Consider the following 19,433-nt stretch of genomic DNA (forward strand, 5'->3'; position numbering starts at 1 on the left):
GTTTACTGTAGCCTATTGCTACCAGTCGACGTACTATGCCCTGAAACCTAATTCCAAGATTTCCAACCCACCAGAAGTAAGTTACAGATGTTAGAAGCCATTTTATGTTTGTTTGATTGACTGAGTTTATTCTTACAGTAGGCCCTATTACTTCATAACAAGAGGAACGCTTCCACCCCAGTACGCACAAACCATAGGACTTCCGGAAGCGCCTCGCATGGCTAAGTTTTAGAGACGGTTTTACTGCAAAGCATGTAACTTACCCGTTTGCTCACCAAAGTGTTCAAAGAATTTCTTTTACGGTGTGACATGATTTTAGTTTTTTCTTACCAATCAAGATTTCAAACCAATCCAACAGTTGCAAGCTGAAGCTGTTTATATGTGAATGTTGTACTTCTGTACTTTTTTATAACTGCCAGAGCAAAGAAAAAGCTTTGTTTTAATGTAAACAAGACACTAAGCAAGTTTTAACGTCACCATTCTCTTGCCCTATGTTTACGCTGTCGTCCGTCCAGCGGCGAAGTAAAAGGTAGAAGACCACAATGCATTCAAGAAGATTTTATGTAAAGATACCGGCTGTCTGTTCATACAAATCGGAAGAAAATTAAACAAAGATAACACACTAAGCCCAGACAAGAAGAAAAAAAGGTAGACGTAGTATTGTTTCAGTCAAAGTTTAAAAATCTAATAAAAAAATGAACTTACATCCAGTAAACTGGCGCTTGCTTTTGCGAAGGACTCGCCGGGCAGTGACGGGATTAATGATGAACATGTATTAAGGGTGATGACGAAGCCATGATAGATTTTAAACCAACCAGTACAACCAGAAAGAAAGGGAAATGACAATCGTTTGGTTGTTTTTATTGCGCACCACGTAGAAGATATTCAAGGCACAATTAGTCGACGATCAAGTAGAAGAGAAATGGGCTACGTCTAATCACAATGTTGGGAAGTTTACGAAACAAGTTTCGTTGGTCACGTTCAATTTCGTCCGGAAGGACGGTGTTGCATGCTAATAGTTAGTCCCTTTGACCCCCTTAGACCCCTTATGTTCTTCTCCTTCTTGTCAACTTAAGGACTGTTACTCAGTCGCTTGAATCGCTTGATTGTTGCTTTGCGCGTTCAGCGGCAAAAATAGCAGCAGTTGGTAGATCGGGGTTGCTGTGAGGCAGTTCTTTCCCTCAAATCACTCAACTTCTAAGCGACGACGAAAAAAGAAAATAATTTAACGAACTTGTCCACTTTCTCGTTTCTCTATAGACGGGAGGGAAAGGGGGGCGAATAAGACACGCACGAATAAGACACGCTGTCACCCACTGACAATGATCGCCTCTTCATACAGGCAAATTTTTTGGCTTACATGTTTCATTTCCTTCCTCAAGGAAACATTTTTTTTTTAAAGCTCGCTTGGTGAAGTCTTCGCCTCCGTTTTTTGTCTTATTGGCTCTCACAGGGGTAGGGATAGAAATTCTGGCTACACCTCGGACACCTAATACCTGCTTAACGAGTTATATTTTGGCGACTTTGGGGTAAGCGGATTTTATTTGGGTAATAAAATATTGCGGGACTCGGGTTGCAATAAGAAACAAGCCCCTACTGATTACTTCCGGAAAATTTGCGTGACAATTTGCAAAAACTAAAAAATGAGCTGTTTTATTCTAATAATTTCAAATACTTTTTCTTGAATGCGTTAAGACGATGGAGCTATTATTCCGTTTTTTTTTTCGTCATTATCAGTACAGGATGACCTTTCGAGCAATTAAGATACTTATTATAATTAAAAATCCGAATGGAGCTTCTTTCTTTTTTATTTGTTTGTTTCCCAAAGGTAATTTACTACCACTAGATGACGTTTAACTTGACACTAGTTCGTCCAGTTTGAACGTTTGTTAAACAAAGTGTTTGCCCATCGATATAACTAACTTGCTCTACTTGATTACTCACAGCCTCAGTCGTCAGTTTTTCCGGAAGAGCAAATGGTTTCCGGGTTTCTGTGTGGCGAATTGGCGTCCAGGCCGTACCCTATCGGGAACTTCCTGAACGGAGTGAGGGCCCCTAGTATATGAAATCCTGCAGTGATTTACCTGGGGTTGAAATGGACAAAATCGCTGGAAAAAAGAGAAAATAGGAGTGGCCTGGTAAGTATTAAGTATCGTTTTTAAATCGATTAATTTGATCGAAAGTCGACAGGAGACGACACTTTAAGACCATGCTTCAAAGTAATGTCTGACTCAAGTTTAAGCATTTGTTTAACGATTCTGTTCTGTTGCTAAGCAACCTAAGCTCCACCCCCAGAATATCGTTTGGGTCCGATATCACCCCTAAACCAATGTCCAGAATCTCCCTCCGAAACCTCATTTTTTAAATCGCTTTTAACTCTTAAACTACTATTTTTAAAAATACAAATAAACCGGTGAATAACAAAGGGAAGACCCAATTATTATTTATTACTATAATGGTTGTTTTAAGTTAAGTAATTTTTCAACAACATGAAAAAATATGGAAGAAAACAAGATAAAAATACCAACCGGTTTTGGTATTTTAGCGATAAATACACGGATAGTTAAGGTAAATTATTGAAACTTCATCCCCAAATGCGGGATTGAATTCCACATCACACAGTATGTTTTTACTTTCATTTAATTAATAACCTTACTAGTTATTGTGGTTGTCCAATGTGGTACGTGTCCAGTTTGGGTAGTAAATGCTGTGTCTGTTTAATATGTAATAATATTGTAATACAGATGAAAAATATCGTTGAAATCGCTTTGGTAAACTAGATTTTTTCGTACACCGTTCTCTGATGTAAATGGAAAACCAAGATCTCGACCACTGCAAACAACTACAGCCTGTCACCTTTTCTCATCGTAGTGATAGTCAAACTACATCCACTCTAAGCACAGTAATAATCATGTGTAATGCTATTTACGAATTTATCTTGTTTAGGCAAGTTTCTTGAGTAGGTTAGTCAGGCAAGTCTCTCATCGTTCATGTCTTCAGGATAGAAATCTACATAATAGTCAGTGTTTTGCATTTTTTTCGTAATCTAGATAAGATAAGATAATTTGCGGATCGTCGTCAAAGATAAGATAAGATAACCCAAAAACGCCGAAGATAAGAAAAGATAAAGATAAGAAAAAAGAAAAATCGATTAACATATCGATGTTTAAAACGGCGATTAAATTGATTTTTAAATGAAATGTTTTCAAACGATTACTAAATTCATTGCAAAAAGTGCTCTTTTCCTTAGCCTTTTACTCCACTCCTTACGCAAAGCAATCAAGGAAAGGTTAAATATGAATGTTTCTTTTCGAAACGGAAAAAGAGACCTATTAGGATCAGTGGTGTCTTCGTAGGTTCAATAGAAAACCATTGGTTTACTTTAAGAAAATAATTACTTACGAGAATATAAGATCAACAGTGCCAGACTGTCAGTGAACCATTTGTTCACTTGTCAACCAAAAGCAAAGCGTTTTAGATTTTAGATAGAACTAAGAAGTTAGCACTACCTTCTGACTGTATCTGCACTTCTGTAGTGTGCATACGTCAACGCATACGTCAAACTGACGCTGTGAAGCTTTGTAAGATTTAACGTTACCATCTAACGTTAAAATAACGCTATTAGACAACAGAGAGAACCATGCGCGAAAAAAAAGTCACGTGACAAAATTATCTTTTTAAATATCTTTTAAAAAACCGATAAGACAATAAAAGATATCCCCAGAACTTTGAAAGATAAAAGACATCAAAAGTTATCAATATTATCAAATCTTTTCTTTTTGAAAAGATGTAAATCACTGATAATGGTAAACCATCGTTTATTGTTTCACGAACAGTAATTTCATCAAAGAAAAATCAACTCTTTTTCCATTTCACATTAACTGTCGAGCTAATCATTTAATTTCTAACATTCTTAAAAATGTGTGTTTAGTCGTATGAGACATACAACTTCCTCGAAGTATCAGCTGGATGCGTATCTCGGAAATCTTTTTCCTCAGTTGCTCTTCGCAATAATTTGAATAGTTTTACAATAACTTTCTCATTGTCACCAACAATACGTTCGACTACAAAGCCTACTTCTTCAAGTTTTTTTTATTTCGTGGATAGTTAAAAAATACAACTGTCTTGCAGTAAATTTTGCAACGGGCCAACTTCCAACAACCGTAGTATACTTCTTTGTGATACTAGTAATTAGAAAATGAATAAGGCTGTTTGCTAGAACAGGTGGTCCACCAATGTTTACTTTGTGATCGTTGTGCATGAAGGCATCATTTTCAGATATTTTCCCACCATCACAATCCATTCGTCGACCAACCGTTTCTTCATAGTCGTCTTGGTGTAATTGGTCTTCTTCAAAGTATTCTTGAAACAACGTCAATTCAGTGTCGTCCATTACAACTTCACCAAAGTCTACCTCACCAACGAATTGCGGTCTTGATTGAATCCACAGCAACAGAGCCTTGCACGCAAAATTTGGTCTATTATTATTTCTCATGTGGTTTTGTAAGACTATCAACTACCATCTTTAAGCGCGCCAAGTTAACGCTGGTTATTCCTACCTCACCCTTTATCGTTCCGGTTTATCTAACAATTGTGTTACGACAAGGTAGTCTTAGAAAACTGTGCTCTCTTATGAAGTTGTATAAAGTATGAATTATTCCTTGAATGGCAATGGAATACTTCAATGTCCATTGACAATATGTCACTCTTGATAGAGCTTTGTTGAAGTTTAATAGCTAAAGAAATATAATTGTAAGATTGCTTTATTTAAATTTTTTTATTCACACCACCTTTACCTGACATACTAGAAAGAAAGCTTTTGCTTTTTGTTCTGACTGTTTGTCGAGTTCTTTTTCAAAAACATCCACTTAAGCTATGACAGCATCTGTCATCCGCTCCCCGGATTTATAGCTTGTAATCCTATTAAATTTTCGATTTCCTTCAACTTCTTTTCCAGATCACTAACGTGATGTCGAAGTTTTCTAACCAATATTCTGTTGTTTTTCAAAGGACTCTTTGAAAATTTAGTTATTTTTGTTCGTCGAAGCTTTAACAATATTCCGTTCTTTCGTAATCGGTCTTTAGGTTTTAGATTTCTTGTTGTTTTGAAATTGTTGACATCCACTAGCTTTTTGGGCATTTCAGTATCAGTCTTACTTGCATCTACTTCTTTCATAACATTGTCGATCCAAGCTGAATTTATTATTGATTTTAATTCATCGTCCAGAAAACCAAAAGTTTGAAATTTAATGCCAAAGCGTACCAGATTGGGTACTGCATTTAGTATCATGTGACGAATACAGTTGAGTTCACCAAGGATACAAAAAAAAGCCTAAAAAAAATAGTAATATGTTGAAGAAAACACCCAGAATTTCATTGAAATTAAAATTACTCTTTCTACTTGATGAATATCAATAACTTTTTCGATGAAAAATTACTTCAGTAGTTCAACCAAACTGTTTTCTTTTTCTTCACTTTCGGAATCGATTGCTTGCATTACGATTTCTTTGACCAGCTCGCGATGAAGGCTTCTTACTTCCCAAACAGCACACTGACGTCTTTTAAAGGATATTTATTCATTCCAACGGCACTACTAGGATTTCTTTTTTCTGTCCTGAAATCCTACAATGACGACTTAAAGACGATTTTAGCAGGTGTTGATGACCGGCAAAAACTGCTCTTATACACGTATTTTTATGGTCAACAAAGCTCTCATTTTGGTGTTCACTGGGACGACTTTTTGCTCTAAAAAAAATGCAAAAAGTAGTTTTCTACCATCGGATTCGATTACGGGTCTCCCACATGACAGTCGAGTAGTATACCATATACGCAACATTCATTTATATTTAGATATTTTTAGACTGACACAAGTTACAGTGAAATAGTTTTGGCTTCCATAATTAAGAAATGAATTTTTGAAAAAAATTTAGCCTTTAATAAATCTACACCTTGCGCTCTTTGACCAAAATACCAGAAGATAAATATAACTATTATAAGTTTCGATCATTGGACTCCCGCATCATAGACTGAGCTTCTTCTTGTTAACCAATCACTACGTATTCAAAAAGAAATTCTAGATTATTATTTGATGTGGTGTACGTAATTCTTGAAAAATTGAACCCCAACGCTACACTGTTAATTGTGGCAACGTGGCTTTTAAAGAAATGGATCGAAATAAGACTTCTTCTCAGGGACGTGATTTATTTTTAAAAAGGACCGTGGCTTAAGCGCGTCCTTATAACGTCCTTTAGCGGTCCAGTACTGCACGTCCTAGTTAGACAGATTTAGGATGAGTTACTACATTAAATTGTTATGTGGGTTGTAACTGGTGCAACGGTCTTACTCAAATATAACACAGAACTAATACAACGAGTAAACAACTTTTTTTCATTAATTTATTATTTTAATAGATTTTTACGTTGGAAAATACCTAATAAGATTTAAAAGGTATATCCCTAATTGTATAGTAGGCTTGGAAAGTTGTTTTCCAACTGACTGTTCAGTTGCTGGTTGTTGCCCCGTTTTCAAACCAGTGAGATTCCGATACCTGGAAAGGGAAAATAAAAGGGTGATGTCAGGGCTATAACATTGAAATTACGTTAAAAAAATTACCTGTTTGATAAGTGTGTTGATTTTTAAAATAATGCCCCAATGTTTTTCTTTCGGTATCCAACAGTGTAATTTCCATTGTGGAGGGAAAACGCAACCAACACACTGAATGCAAATTTAAAAATTTTACTGAAATCACACTGTAGGACGTTTAGGCCTTTTATTAAACCTAAATATAAATTCGTTCAATGACAAGAAATTAATGATATTACCTAGCAATCAACAAAATATTCTTATTTCTAATGTCAAATTGTTTTCGTGGTTCCCTACGAATTAAATACAGCAAATTTGTTTTTCATTAAAAAAGCGTATTCTAATTAAAAATATAAAATTTTTTTTTTTAAATATCACAAACCCAAATAAAGCTTACGTAAAAACAAAATTCCCATTTAAATAACGTTTCGAAATAGACAATAAAGAAAAGAACAAAACAAACTTCAACCAGCTGATCATCTGCTTGAAACAAAAGAAGGTGGCATCCCGTGATTTCTTGTAAAATCAGGCATTGAAAAAGGTTGTCCTAGGCCAACCGTATGACTCATTTAAAGAGCCAGAGGGTTGGCCTAGGTGATGGAGACTAAGTTTGAACATGGAACGGTCTGCTATGTCCTGGCCTAATTAATGGTTAAGGCCTGTAAACTTGAATACCTCCTATGACGGGTAGGCGTTACCATGAAGTACACCAGGAGTAGTAACGGGGGTAGCTTTTGCATTGTAGAGCTTTGAGCTGCGCATGTTAAGCTGGCGTTGTGGCTATTCGGTCTGGAATTTGAAGGAAGATAATAGGGCAATAGAGGGAAACAAAGGTAGTCATTTTGAATTTCGTTCGTTTACAAAGAAGAGTGTTGTATACCTACAACTGAGGTATACATTACAAGTTCAAAGACATTTCATATATTTATTATTGTATTGTTGTTGCAGAGGCTATGTTTATGAACACTTTAGCAAACTATACCCAACCCAAGAAGGAAGATAATAGCAACATTACGATACACAGTCCTCATCCCTTTGAAGTTAATGAAAATCTGAATTCAAGTGAAGTTCTACTTGCTGAAGAACTTCAAGATTCTCAAATGGACCTGTCAACATCGAAACCGTGCCACAGCCTGGTCGACGAAGAACCGTCATCAAGTGAACACTCACCCCAATTGGTGAGTGAGTTGCAAAAAGAAATCGAAAAGTTAACAGCACAACTTGAAAAAATGAATGCAGAGTACGTCTCACTGAAGAAAGAATTTGCTATGTATTGTAACAGACCAATAACAAGGTTGGAGAGGTCGAATAATTGGATTACAGCATTTTCCACAAATTCCTCCTCGCACATGACAATCTAAATAATTTGGAAAAATCAATTACTAAGTGTTTCAGTGGAAAAATGTTAAAAATTACAAGTAAAATATACATGTGTGGGTCCTATATATACAAACAATGCCCATATGCATTGCACAAAACATTTAATTAATATGACTTCCACTACTTCAATAGTGGAAAACTTACATTCTACGGATTACCTGAATTATGTAGTATTTTTCATTATTTTTCTTTGGTCGAAATTGTAATCCAGTTAAGACAAAAATTACTTTGAAAAAATACTTCCATAAGAGCCTGTGCACTAAAAGGGTGGAGTTTTTTTAAGATGGCTGCCGACAGCGTTGTCGGACTACAAGAATCCTGCTCAACTCCATCTCGTTCAGGGGCCTGAAAGCTGTCAGGCAAAACATGACGACAACTCCTGTTAGGGTTCAGGTCCCTGGCCTCAATTTGCAGCAAGAGATAGGCAGCTCAATTCGCTATACTAGCGCAACTTGCCTTACGCATTCAGTTGCAACTCCATCTCGTTCAGGGACCTGAACCCTGTCAGGCAAAAACACAAAACCCCCGAACCGTTATTTTTTTGTTTTGTCTTTGTTATTATTTATGTTTATTGTTTATTTTTCTTTCTGTTTCCTTTCCGTAATACAATGCCTTTTAACTTTATAATTTTGTTTTCATTTATTAGAATATTACTTAATTAAGCAACGGTATAATTTCATTAAAATTACTGTAATAATTGTGAATTTCCACTCATGGGCATTCGGGTAGTGGAACCGGTTCCAAAACCCGATATCATTACTGTATACCCTATTTGACTTTTTTTTTGCAATACATCATAGTTTTATTTATTTTCCTTCACTTGCACACCCATTTTAAGTTAAGGCTGGGCCATATCTTCTAAAGTGGGTATTTTAAACGAATGAAAACCGCTTGATAAGCACCTACCCGAGTAATGACCCATCAGCTATTTTTCAGGTAGGTAGGTCGGTGCGGTTTAACGTGTCTCGGGTAATCCCTCTATCACAGTACACAAAATTAAAATAGCTTTATAGGTAACAATATTAGGTCTAAATTAACAAATTTTACAGAAATGGATAGGCGATGATGGGGGCTATCCACTTCCGTAAAATTTTTACTTAAAAAATACCTAACCGAGTAGTAAACCGATTGGATATTTTTGTCGGTGTGGTTTGACGGATCGTGAACTAAATGAATTATAATCGGTAACCCTTAAGCTCTATATTTGAAAAAAATTACAGGAATGGATAGCTCTTGATTAGATCAATCCATTTGTGCAAAATTATCGCATTAAAAAATTTTACTAGGGTAGTAAACCGGTTTACAATTTTTTGTTAAGGTCGGTGTAGTTTCACGGGTATCGGGTAACCCCCACATCCCTGATTTATGTAAAACTTAAATAATTTTTTGCGGAAAAACTATAAGTCCAAATTAAATAAATTTTACAGATATCAATAGCCCTCATCAAGATCTATCTATTTCTATTAAAAATTTTGAACAAATATTCATAGAAAAAAAAATTTAAAAAGGATTATATTTTTTACTTTTGTCAATTGGGTCGAGTATATCCATAGAGCGCAAAAACTATAAAAAAACGTCTTGTCTCAAGTTTTTTGTTTATGAATATTTTTTCATAATTTTTACAGAAATGGGTAGCTTTTGATGAGGGCTATCGATATCTGTAAAATTTATTTAATTTGGACTTATAGTTTTTCCGCAAAAAATTATTGAAGTTTTACATATATCAGGGAGGTGGGGGTTACCCGATACCCATGAAACCGTACCAACCAAAGCAAAATATTGTAAATCGGTTTACTACCCTAGTAAAATTTTTTAATGCGATAATTTTGCACAAATGGATTGATCTAATCAAGAGCTATCCATTCCTGTAATTTTTTTCAAATATAGAGCTTATGGTTTACCGATTATAATTCATTTAGTTCACGATCCGTCAAACCACACCGACAAAAATATCCAATCGGTTTACTACTCGGTTAGGTATTTTTTTAAGTAAAAATTTTACGGAAGTGGATAGCCCCCATCATTGGCTATCCATTTCTGTAAAATTTGTTAATTTAGACCTAATATTGTTACCTATAAAGCTATTTTAATTTTGTGTACTGTGATAGAGGGATTACCCGAGACACGTTAAACCGCACCGACCTACCTACCTGAAAAATAGCTGATGGGTCATTACTCGGGTAGGTGCTTATCAAGCGGTTTTCTTTCGTTTAAAATACCCACTTTAAAAGATATGGCCCAGCCTTAACTTAAAATGGGTGTGCAAGTGAAGGAAAATAAATAAAACTATGATGTATTGCAAAAAAACAAGTCAAATAGGGTACACAGTAATGATATCGGGTTTTGGAACCGGTTCCACTACCCGAATGCCCATGAGTGGAAATTCACAATTATTACAGTAATTTTAATGAAATTATATCGTTGCTTAATTAAGTAATATTCTAATAAATAAAAACAAAATTATAAAGTTAAAAGGCATTGTATTACGGAAAGGAAACAGAAAGAAAAATAAACAATAAACATAAATAATAACAAACACAAAACAAAAAAATAACGGCTCGGGGGTTTTGTGTTTTTGCCTGACAGGGTTCAGGTCCCTGAACGAGATGGAGTTGCAACTGAATGCGTAAGGCAAGTTGCGCTAGTATAGCGAATTGATCTGTCTATCTCTTGCTGCAAATTGAGGCCAGGGACCTGAACCCTAACAGGAGTTGTCGTCATGTTTTGCCTGACAGCGTTCAGGCCCCTAAACGAGATGGAGTTGATCCTGCTATCCGCACAGTGCAGGAGGTCTATTGTATTTTGTTGCTTTAATTTCACTGAATTATTTCTATTCAAACCACTTCGACGCGGCATTACACTGTTTTGTTTTTAACTAATTATATTATTTTTAACAAATCAATAACAAATAACCAAAACCAACAAGGAACATATGTAATAATAACTTTTTTATTTACGCTGTTGTCTGCTTTGTAACAAAACAACGCTGAAATAGTAGCTGCCGTTTATTTCTTATATCATTTTAATATTTAACTCCTCTTAGGAAATATGTCATGCGAATAACATGAAGACGTATTCAAAATATTTTTATTCATAGTTATTAATCTATATTATTCTTTCCAGAATCAGTTCTTTGTACCGTAAGATAACCCAATCTCCATCTATTGAGCTTAGCAGGCGAATTTCATTCGTTTCCACTTTCCCCTCCAACCCAAACTGCCTCACCCTAAATCCCTTCGGGAAATCGGGCAAAAAACAGAGTAATCAGGTAGGAAATCGGAGCTAACCGGGTTTTGAAACCGGGTAATGGAACCAGTTTTGAAATTGTATTACCCACGTTTAACCCGGGTAGGTAGTAGGCACAAAGTCTCAAGAACCGTTACCCAACGCATCAAATTTTTTAGCCGAGAACACCTACCCATTTTTCCAAAAACCTACCCATTGGACGCGGGGCCGAGCCCTAGTAGGGAACCTCTTCGCTAATGCCCGTTGATTAGCGAACTGACTCGCTTATCAAAATTCTCCTAGATAACAACTAGCTAACCGAATTTCTAATTTAAACTATTTTCATTCGCTAACATAGCGAAAGTGTTGGAACCCTCCATGAAAGACGGTAGGGTCAGAGCTCAGAGTAATAGTATTCTATTACTCTGGTAGGGTTCACCCCAGCGACCGAGATCAAGTTGTTTTTGATAAACGTTTTCAGGTTTTCCCCAAGTGGCACCACAGCACTACCCGCCCACCGGCTGCCGGGGGAAATAGATTTTACCATTGTGTTAGTGTTGTTATATTGTATACGTAGTTTTTTAATCGCATTAGAACAATTGTTAGGAAAAGAGATTTTCTTCAGTTACAGTTCGTAATTAAATTTCCTCAAAGAACATCCAGACAATGGGGGAGGTGGAGCGAGACCCTCCCACTAGAGTGTTATTGAATGAAGAAGAACTAGTTAATCTTGAGAAGTCCCAGTTCCTTCAGCATTGGGCAAAACAAGAATCTTATATTAGTTGGCTAGAGTCACAACTATCCTCTGCACAAATTGGTTAGTTCCTTTGTGCTCTCTGATTTGCGGTTGAAGAAGCATTAGACACTTACTAATTGTAATTATTACTCAGCATTGGCTCCAGTACGAGAATTTGAGGAAAAGTTGAAACATTCAATTTCTTCTGAATGTGGCCGAAGAGAAAGTTTTCTTTTAATGCGTTTAAATACTAAAGAACAAGAAATTCAGGATCTAATAGTGAGTATTTCTAAGCTAATCGAATAATTACTTGCATTAACTGCAGATTACCTATAAATATCATGGGTAGTATGTTGTTCCTGAATACTGCAATAATTTTGCAACAATAGGTCCAAATTCATGAACTGAAAGCATTACAAGCTGGTAGCTCAACATCATTGAGGTCATCTCTGTTAGACCCTGCAGTCAATGTACTGATTCAACACCTTCGTGGGGAGCTTGATAAGTCTAAATCAGCATTGGAGGAGACACAGAATGAATTGAGTGCATGGAAGTTTACTCCAGACAGGTTGTTCTTTCTTTTTCTCTCTTTTTTTTTCATGTTACAGTTTATTGCAATACATTTGTTATCCACGTCATATGCAATATGCCCTAAAGCGTGAACATCTTCTCTTGGAAAATTATAGCAATACAGGGAAACGATTAATGGCGAAATGCAGACTCCTTTACCAAGAAAATGAAGAATTGGGAAGAATGATATCCTCTGGCAGACTGGCAAAGCTTGAAGGTGATCTAGCTCTGCAGAGAAATTTTAGTGAAGAAATGAAGAAATCTCAGTCAGGTACTGTATATGGTATTTTTTGTTCTTGCTTCATTTTTTATTTTCATTCCTAGCCTGAGTAATGAGGCATGCTTAAGGTAAGAGCATTGTAGAGAAATTTAGTTGTACATTTGTGTAGTACATTTTTCGGAAAAACAAACCCACTTTCTTTCACGGTATTTTAATGTAGCTAATTTTTGACTGATCGAGAGTTTTTTAATGACCATGAATAAATTTTGCATCCATTCGTCTCATGCAGAATTAGACGAGTTTTTACTGGAATTGGATGAAGATGTTGAAGGCATGCAGTCAACCATTTACTTTCTGCAGCAACAACTACGCCAAACACGAGACCAATTGTCTGCAGTTCAAAAGGAAAATGAGCTCCTTCGTAATACTGGTGTTCATGCAGATAGTGTCATCCAAATTGAAGCGCATTTGCCAGAAAATCTTGTCGACTTGGATAATTCGCTTAATCAAAGAAACGAAATGGATGAACCTTCATATCTCCAGCAGAATACTACTGATCTCCACAGTATTGTCGGTGATCGGTGTAATGGTCCTGTTCAACCATCTTTTCCGAATGATTAGTTTATACGCTTCTTTTTTACTATTTATCGATCCTTCACTTTAAAAAAGTGAAGTATTCGTTCGGTTTTCGTTCGAGTCTTTTAAGGGTTTCTAATGGTTTAGTATGATCGTTTATTAAGGTTTTTCGAAATACTATTTACCTTATTAGTGAGCCTAAATGGTGAATAGTATTTTCCTCACAAAAAAACAAGTTCCAGACTAAATGGATTTTGCGGTAATAAACGTCTTCCTATTAGAATGTATTATGATTTCCTTGATTCAAAAGGAAGTATATGTTTAGACCGAGACTGAAAGATTACTCAGTGTTGCGGTGCATTTTTTGCTCTCTTTCAATTAAGAAAAAAATAAAACCGTTTGCAAACTTGTATTTAGCTGGTTAAAAAAAGCAACTTTGTGTAATTAATTGAGTTAAACAGAGCTGACTTGGCTAGCCACACCTTTATGGTTTCTTTTTAATAAAGCCCTTTGGGCACCTTCGGGATTTAAGGTTATTTAAGTTTAGTTGATTACGGTGTTAATAACTTTTGGAAATGTTTCATTGGCAGAAAGTCCTGTAATGAAAGTCAAAGTTCCGTCGTTTCCTTCGTGTCAGCTTTAGTCTGAATTCTATTAGATTCACTATTACATGTAGAAATGTAATATTTTTTTTACATTTTGGGGGTGGATTCATTTCACTTAGAATCATGAAAGTAAAGTCGTGGCACAGACTACGAAGTAAAGACCGCTATCATCGCCATAAGGATGAGAGAAATCCAGTAGGCGATGCTTGGTCTTACCGCTAGGGAAGCGGGAGTATACTTTCTGAAATTTTTCTACTTTTTCTAATGTTAGTACTGAATACGTGCTTCACACACACGTATTGGCGGGAATTGTATTTTACTTTACGTCATCAACCGTACACCGGAATTTTCTAGATCCCCTTCTTGTATCCCGTGAATTATTTCAAAATTTTATTCTAATTCTTTGGTATGGTAATAAAATTATACATTTACCCCCTCTTTACCCTATTTTTCAGATGTAACACATCTGAAAAATTATACATTTACCCCCTCCCTGTCTGAAAAATAGGGAAAAGAGGGGGTAAATCTATAATTTAATAACCATAAAAAGAATTAGAATAAAATTTTGAAATAATAAAGTATCCGTTAATCCCCACCCCCAATAATACGTGAAATTTAAATAATTTTTGCGGGAAAATAATAAGACGAAAATTAATAAATTTTACAGAAATGGATAGCTCTTGACAAGGGCTATCTATTTCTGTATAATTTATGAAAAAATATTCATAAAAAAAGTTTTAAAAACAATGAAAATTGTTACTTAAGTCTATAGGATCAAGTATATCTCTAAAGCGCAAAAACTACAAAAAACATCTTGTCCAAAATTTTTTTGTTTATGAAAATTATCTTAATTTTTTTACATATATAGTAATATATAGTATTAGAATAAATAACAAACAATAAAAGTAAACATAAATAGTATTAGCGCTCGGCCCCGTGCCAATAGAGCAGTAAGACATCCTGCGTTGCGCGTTTTTCACAAATGTGAAAATCTCATTTGTGTCCAAGTTGGTCTGCTGCGGCTGCAGCGTCTTATGGAGAAACAATCTTCTTCACGTTAAAAATTAAGTTTTCATAACTATAATTTAGATTTCCCCCTTTTCTTCCTAGCAGTGGGTACCCTATTAATCTTTTCATTTCCCAATTTTTTTTCTAGCTCCAGTTCTATCTACTTTATTTTATTTTATTTTTGTTTGTAAATTGCTCGTCTCTTTTAGCCGAAGAATTTCGTTTGCTGCCAGAAATTCGTCTGCTACGAGGGGATGAACAACAAACTATTCACAAACAATAGCTAAATAAAAATAAACCAGATAGAACTAGGGCTAGAAAAAAAAATTGGGAAATGAAAAAATGAATAGGGTACCCACTGCTAGGAAGAAAAGGGGGAAAATCTTAATTATATTTATGAAAACTTATTTTTTAACATGAAGAAGTTGGTTTCTCCATAAGACGCTTGAGCCGCAGCAGACGAACTTGGACACAAATGAGATTTTCGCATTTGTGGAGAACGTGCAACGTAGGATGTTTTACTGCTCTATCGGGGAGCTTTTTAGTCGATCCGGTGCGGGGATAATCTTAATCGGGGAAGAGATTTCGGTGCTCGGTGCGGTGATATCGGTGATCGGTGCCTTCCCTGATTATCAATGAATAGTGATCTAAATTGGCAGTTGCCCTACGGCCAACAAGAAAAAAATGTGACCCTAGTCACGGGATTCTCGTTGGCCTATCAGAACTCAAGGTCACTGGTTAGACCAACCTCCTATGGCAGTAGAGGTGCTATCGGTGCAGTACCGATTATAGCACCGTTCCGCACCGAAAAAAGAATTCCCCGCACCGAACTTCCCCGATTCATTTTAATCGGGGAAGCTTAGCGGTGTCATCGATTAGAATGTGACCGAGGCCGAGTCCTAATTAGTATAAATAAACACACGAAAAATAAACAAATGAAGGCGACCGCCCGACGAAAAACTCCCCAAAGGCCCACACACACCACACACCACAAGCAGAAGGGGTGGAGGGGCTTCAGGGTGAGGAGAAGGAGAGAGCCAATCAGAGGGCCGGAATAGTCCCTCTGGGATATAGCGGTGACGATCTCGGCCCTTCGAGACCGTCTCGTGGAGACCAAGTTGATTGTTTACCAAGGCATACTTAATGCTTAAGGCCTGTAAACTCGTATACCTCCTATGGCGGTGACGCGTTACCTGGCAACAACTAATCAGAGGAAAAACAAGGGTTACGACGACACAATCTGGCGCTCGCTACTGCTACTGCTTCGAAAACCTAAATACAAGAGTAAGCAAAAACAGGGTTTCCTTTTATTTTTTAATTAAGAGTATCTTAGAATCCTTAACTCTTAGTTAAACAATTCCAGTAGGTGTAGAAAATCACTTCTTTGAAAAAGATTTGTGTCCACTAAGTAATATTTTGATCATTAAATTTCACCATTTCAACCAAACTTTTATCGATATTGGGATGGTGGTTAAAGACTCCGTCTAGTGATTTATGGAAATGAGTATGTCGATTCAAGTTTATATTATATCATGTTATCAAAAATTTGATTTCTTTTTGTTTTATCTTTATTCATGTGTTTATGTAACTATAACAAGTGTTAAAGTTTTTTGGGGGTATTTCTCAAAGAGGCTATAATTGCGAGCGCCAGACGGTGTCGTCGTAACCCTTGTTATTTTGCTCTTATTAGGGAACGCCTACCCGCCATAGGAGGTATTTGAGTTTACAGGCCTTAAGCATCAAGTAGGCCTTGTGTTTACATAACAAGTGGTGCCATCTATGTTTGAAATGTTGAAATGCCGGAAAAAAGTACAAAATGGCCGATTTTTTACTTTTTAAAATGCAAATAAAAGAAAAGAATGTCACATGGGTTCATGTTCAAAGCATAAAAACGATGCGAACCATTATTAGTTACCTTTGCCATAATTTAAATCTGTCAATTTCAGCTTGGAAGTATGTTTAATTCGTCATTACTAACCATTTTCACTTTCAACGATTCCTATTGGTTGAGAAAATTCCCAATAAAGCTTCTCAGGTCGACCGACGGAGGAGGAGCCTATGCTGCTATAAAGACCTCTAAACCTTCGGATATTTAGTAAACTAAATCCCTCTCTCTCTCTCGCTCTATAGATATACTCGACCCAATAGACCAGTTTCGGAGGCTGCGTTGCAAAATTTTAAAAAATCCAGGGGGGTTTCGATTGCAGGGGGAGATAGGAAAAAAGGGGGTTTTTGATTTTTTTACCCTAGTAATACTTTTCCAATTCAGGAAATGTTCTAGAATACTACACTTTAAGACATTCTGCGTCTTCTCCAGTCATTTAATTAATTAATCATCCCTAGTTTATCCATGAAAATTAATTCAAGTAAAAGGCTAGGGATGCTGTTTAGTATTTTTTGCGTTTCTAGTGTCAAGAAAATATATAAACATGGGTGATTCAAATGTTAGCAATCTACAGGGTTGTTAACGGTACTTAAAAAAACTATCGTCGATTTCGATACCATTACTGGCTTGTATTTGTATCGGCGATACCGATACCGATCCTTATTTTGGATGGTATCGGCGATATCGAAACCGATACCGATAACGATAGTCCGTGAAAAAAAATAAAGAAATTTAGTTTTAATTCTGTATATTATTGGTACTATAAGAGACAACTATTAGCTCTAAGAAAAACTAAGGACTCAAAGCGCTGATCACTCAATTGAGTACGCATTGGCATCAAAACTCTTCCACCCAGAGAAAACAGACGTTCAACGGCGGCACTTGAGGGCAAACCGGTGTTAAGTTGAATAAACAACCGACGAAGATATGGAAATGAAGAATCAAGTACCCGGAAATCGTTGCACGTTTTCGTTTCAAAGACCCGATTGATTTCATCATCTGCTGGCGAAAATCTTTTTTGCGGGTTTGAAATAGATTTAAGGGGCGAAAAAAAGCCTTTCAGATCTATTGGGCTGTCATCGTCCACTACATCGTTTTCCATGCCTGGAACAGATTTTGAATCAGCTTGGATCATGACTTCAATTTTTTTCTTCAATTCAGCCATGATATAACCCATATAGCACATTTCTGCCGTCGGATGTCCGAATCATGGCCGAACATCCGTTAGATATCTATGTACTCAATGGGTAGTTCCAGGGATGTCCGTCGGCTAGTCACCTTGGAAGTGCAATGGATGTGCGAAAATTATATTCTACGGACCTCCTTCCAACAGCCAAAAAGATTTTCAATTGTTTCATTTAAGGATCGGCCTCGAGCCAATCGGGGTGCTTTTTTGCAAATCGGGTTTCTCATTTCGGGCCAAGGAGGCGTGGCTCAGGGTGGAAAATTCTTCTCCCCGAATTCAATTGGGGTTTGCAATCAATTGGATTGCAATCAATCGATTCATCAATGCAAAAAACATTATCGATTGACCCGATCTATCCGATAACAACCCCGATAATAGCTCGTTCTACCCGCTTGCCCCGATTTTTACTCTGAAACCGAAAGAACGGCATTTTTTTTTATTGCTTCGGGGCAACGGGTTAACCTCAAATTTTTCCCCGCACCGCCCAGGTTGAAAAAGTGGCACCTCATTTCAACCCCGAATGCACTTTATCGGTGCAGGGCGGTTAACTCGATTAGAACTAATTGGGGCCGATCACTAAGTTTCATTATTAATTGTCAAACTTTCTTGAGAGGGGGAAAACTTAACCGTGTTCAATTTTTTCCCTTGAACGTATTTTTATTTGAAGTCCAGCATTTAAAATGAAAAATTTAAAAAATAAAGGAGTAATGATCTATTTGCCGGATGGTTTATTTAAAATTTATTACAAAAAATGAATAAAATATATGAAAGTCGTGAGTTTGTTTGCACAAGCTTTCCGTTTAGCTTACGGGAACCAAGCCATTGAAAAGTAACTCACAGAAAATAAATATTATTCGGCATCTAATAATATTAAAAGCAAGTATACCTTTGATAGGATTATAATTTCAAATAATAAAAAACTACTTTAAACTTAATAAATCATGCTGAAGTTTAAAATTCAAAAATATTTAGCATAAATTGTTTAATTTCAATTTATATACCTCTGGTTTAACCTAAGTTCGACATCATCTTGACTTCTTAAAAATCCTGTATGTGATTTGTTATCGAAAAAGCTCAAGTGTTTTACAACAATTCGATTGTATTGTTCGAAAATGATATATAATATATCTGTAGATTGGCACAGTGGAATAAGATTCGACTGTGATGCGGGAGACCCGAGTTCGAATCCTGGTATAGCCTAATGTTTTTTTCATGCATAGATGTCCAATACATGTCATATTTATAGCCAAATGAAAGCCCGTTCGGATATCCTTAGAATGTCTGACGGCGCTGTTTAGGGCGGTCAAAACCAAAAAAAAATACATCCGTAGGACATCCAAATCAGATATCGGGCTGTCCGGAGGATATCAAAAAGATGTACTCAACATCCGACCCCGACATCTGTCGGACATCCGACGGACTGCCTTGTGTTATGTGGGAAGCTTTAATCCCGTCAATTT

The 19,433-nt window shown here is 36.4% G+C and overlaps 1 protein-coding gene and 1 long non-coding RNA gene across 4 annotated transcripts; one reads left to right on the top strand and one right to left on the bottom strand.

The window, feature by feature from the left end:
• Window positions 1–5,920: 5,920 nt before the first annotated feature.
• On the bottom strand, window positions 5,921–8,334 carry LOC116935427. Of its 3 annotated transcripts, XR_006643560.1 has the most exons (6): window positions 8,121–8,334; window positions 6,980–7,939; window positions 6,822–6,875; window positions 6,613–6,714; window positions 6,431–6,547; window positions 5,921–6,270 (listed from the first exon to the last, which is right to left on the bottom strand). It is a non-coding gene; the product is annotated as an uncharacterized LOC116935427 (long non-coding RNA). The 3 variants fall into 3 exon arrangements; XR_006643569.1 differs by lacking the exon at window positions 6,822–6,875 and having other exon boundaries at window positions 5,922–6,270; window positions 8,121–8,333; XR_006643564.1 differs by lacking the exon at window positions 5,921–6,270 and having other exon boundaries at window positions 6,402–6,547; window positions 8,121–8,332.
• Window positions 8,335–11,709: 3,375 nt separating this feature from the next.
• Window positions 11,710–13,701, top strand: LOC116936603 (pre-mRNA-splicing regulator WTAP). Its single transcript, XM_032943799.2, has 5 exons — window positions 11,710–12,004; window positions 12,078–12,202; window positions 12,313–12,491; window positions 12,610–12,764; window positions 13,003–13,701. The coding sequence occupies exons 1-5, from the start codon at window positions 11,854–11,856 to the stop codon at window positions 13,332–13,334; spliced, it is 942 nt and encodes a 313-aa protein (XP_032799690.2). The 5' UTR covers window positions 11,710–11,853; the 3' UTR covers window positions 13,335–13,701.
• The last annotated feature ends 5,732 nt before the right edge of the window (window positions 13,702–19,433 follow it).

Source organism: Daphnia magna, linkage group LG1 (assembly GCF_020631705.1).
Source record: "Daphnia magna isolate NIES linkage group LG1, ASM2063170v1.1, whole genome shotgun sequence".
NCBI classification, from domain to species: Eukaryota; Metazoa; Arthropoda; class Branchiopoda; order Diplostraca; family Daphniidae; genus Daphnia; species Daphnia magna.

Coding starts and splice junctions, on each gene's coding strand:
- LOC116936603 (XM_032943799.2), top strand. CDS start 11,854: ATGGGGGAGGTGGAGCGAGACCCTCCCACTAGAGTGTTATTGAATGAA. Junction 12,005..12,077: donor ACTATCCTCTGCACAAATTG/GTTAGTTCCTTT, acceptor ATTATTACTCAG/CATTGGCTCCAGTACGAGAA. Junction 12,765..13,002: donor AATGAAGAAATCTCAGTCAG/GTACTGTATATG, acceptor CGTCTCATGCAG/AATTAGACGAGTTTTTACTG.